At 56.1% G+C, this 2163-nt stretch overlaps 1 protein-coding gene across 1 annotated transcript in view; it reads left to right on the top strand.

Moving 5' to 3' along the window:
* Window positions 1-2153, top strand: part of LOC106012112 (neurofibromin) — a gene marked incomplete in the record, with an annotated part of 8041 nt that extends 5888 nt beyond the window's left edge. The window contains 1 exon segment of the mRNA XM_013083928.2: window positions 87-2153. Within this exon segment, the coding sequence (XP_012939382.1) occupies window positions 87-460 (374 nt within the window).
* Between the last annotated feature and the right edge of the window lie 10 nt (window positions 2154-2163).

Raw genomic sequence — 2163 nt, 5'->3', positions numbered from 1 at the left:
TCCCCCCCAACCTCTTCAGGTTTTTTTATGTCTTTGAACTTTTACCCATGGCTCACCCCCCCACGTTCTGTCACTCCCCCCACCAGGTATTGGCTTTGGCGGGCTGTGGAGGTTTGCCGGAACCTTCTCCAAGTCGACGGGCAGTTCGGACACGGCGGAGCTCTTCGTCAACTGCCTGGAGAAAGCCATGATGGTCGAGTCGTGTCTGCCGGGGGACGACCTTGACATTCTGAACCCGTACCCGAGCAGTCTGGGCATCTGCAGCAACCTGAACTTGTCGAGCTCCATGTCGAATCTGAGCGTGGGCTCCGTGCACTCGCCAACGGATAAAGACTCGCTAGACAAGGCCGGGGCCAACGGAGGTCGCACGCGCCACAGTTCGGCCACTCTGGCGGGCTCCAAGCCACGCGGCGGGAGCTTCAAGCAGAAGGAGAAGAAGAAGATTATCGACGTGGACTGAGACCCGCGGGGCGGGATGGTGCTAGCGATTGACGACGGAGGCGGTGATGGTGGGACGACCGGTGAATGAACGGTGGGATGCCGATGACAGCGGGGACTGTCTGTCGCGTGCGTGCGTACGTGCACACGCACACGTGTACGAATACATACACACTACACGTGCATCGGACACGTGTGCATGGCTTGGCTGGGCTGGGCTGGGCTAGGCGTGTCGTGCGCTGGGTGTGTGCGTGTGTGTTTGTGTGCGCATGTGTATGTGTGTGTCCTGGGTCCGGCGAGACTTTTTCTGTCCTGATGCCTGACTGACTTGGCATTTTGTCGACCCGGGCAGGTGCCGCAAACTTTCTGTGATGCGTCGGGTCAAGGTCAGAGGGACCTGTTGTCCAGCCCCCCATGGGTGTTGGAGCCTCGGGGCTTCGATGAAGTCATTGCAGTCGAGATGCGACGAGACGAGACGAGACGAGCGTTGTTGTTATCATTCCGTGGTGATGTGGAGGAGGGCTGGACTTGGATGGAGGATGATGTCCTCTCTGACAGCTTGTGGGGGAGGGCTGGGGTGGGAGGGAGGAGGGGGAGAGGGATCTGAGGAGGGTGAGGGGTGGATTACTAGGTTACTAGTCTTTTCTGTGAGGGTGTGTGTGTGTGCTCATGTGTGGGTGTGTGTGTGACCTGAATCAGTTGTGCTGGGCAGTGTGTTGACTGAGACTGAGGGAGGGGAGGCCAGTAGTGGTGGACGATGTGAACTTGGGGAAGTGTGAGCCGTCCTAGGACTGCTGTGTGCTACAGAGGCTGCTGCTGGCCTTTTGTTCTGACACGCTGTGTGCTACAGAGGCTGGTGGATGTGTCATCTGACTGACATGCTGTGTGCTACAGAGGCTGGTGGCTGTGTCGTCTGACACGCTGTGTTCTACAGAGACATCTTCTGACCAGTGTGTGCTACAGAGGTTGCTGTTGGCTGTGTGTTGTAACCACTGTGTGTTCTACAGAGGCTGGTGGCTGTGTCGTCTGACACGCTGCGTTCTACCTAGACGTCTTCTGACCAGTGTGTGCTACAGAGGTTGCTGCTGGCTGTGTGTTCTGACACAGCGTGTGCTACAGAGCCATTCTGACAGGCCACAGAGGCGGGTGGCTGTGTCGTCTGACACGGTGTGTGCTACAGAGGCGGGTGGCTGTGTCGTCTGACACGGCGTGTGCTACAGAGGCTGGTGGCTGTGTTGTCTGCTGACTGCTGTGTGCTATCTCCTCTTTGTCTGGCCTGGAACTCGGAACTTGTTACTTCTGCCTCTCCTCCTCCTCCTCCTCCTCCTCCTCCTCTATCCTCCTCCTCTCTTCTCTCTTCCTCCCTTTCCATCTCTCTCTTACTCCCTCTCTTCTCTCTTCCTCCCCTCCTCCTCTCTTCTCTGCTCCTCTCTCTCTTATACCCTCACTGCCTTTTCTCCACTCTTTCTTTTCTGCTTCCATCTCTTCTTTATCCCTCCCTCTCCCTTCTGTACCTCTCTCTCGTAACTCCTTTCCCCTCTTTCCTTTTCTTTCTTGTTTTGCCCCGTGGATTTGAGTGGACTGCCAGCTGATTCAGGACTTTTGCTTGACTGTCTTAGTTTCTCTGTCTCTCTGTCACTATGTCTCTCTCTGTCTCTCTGTTTCTGTCTGTCTGTCTGTCTGTCTGTCTGCTCTCTCTCTCTCTCTTTCTCTCTCTCTCTCTCT

Source organism: Aplysia californica, unplaced genomic scaffold, assembly GCF_000002075.1.
Source record: "Aplysia californica isolate F4 #8 unplaced genomic scaffold, AplCal3.0 scaffold00262, whole genome shotgun sequence".
Classification (NCBI taxonomy): Eukaryota; Metazoa; Mollusca; class Gastropoda; order Aplysiida; family Aplysiidae; genus Aplysia; species Aplysia californica.
The sequence above is the reverse complement of the archived record's forward strand: the minus strand, read 5'-3'. Positions and strand labels throughout refer to the sequence as shown.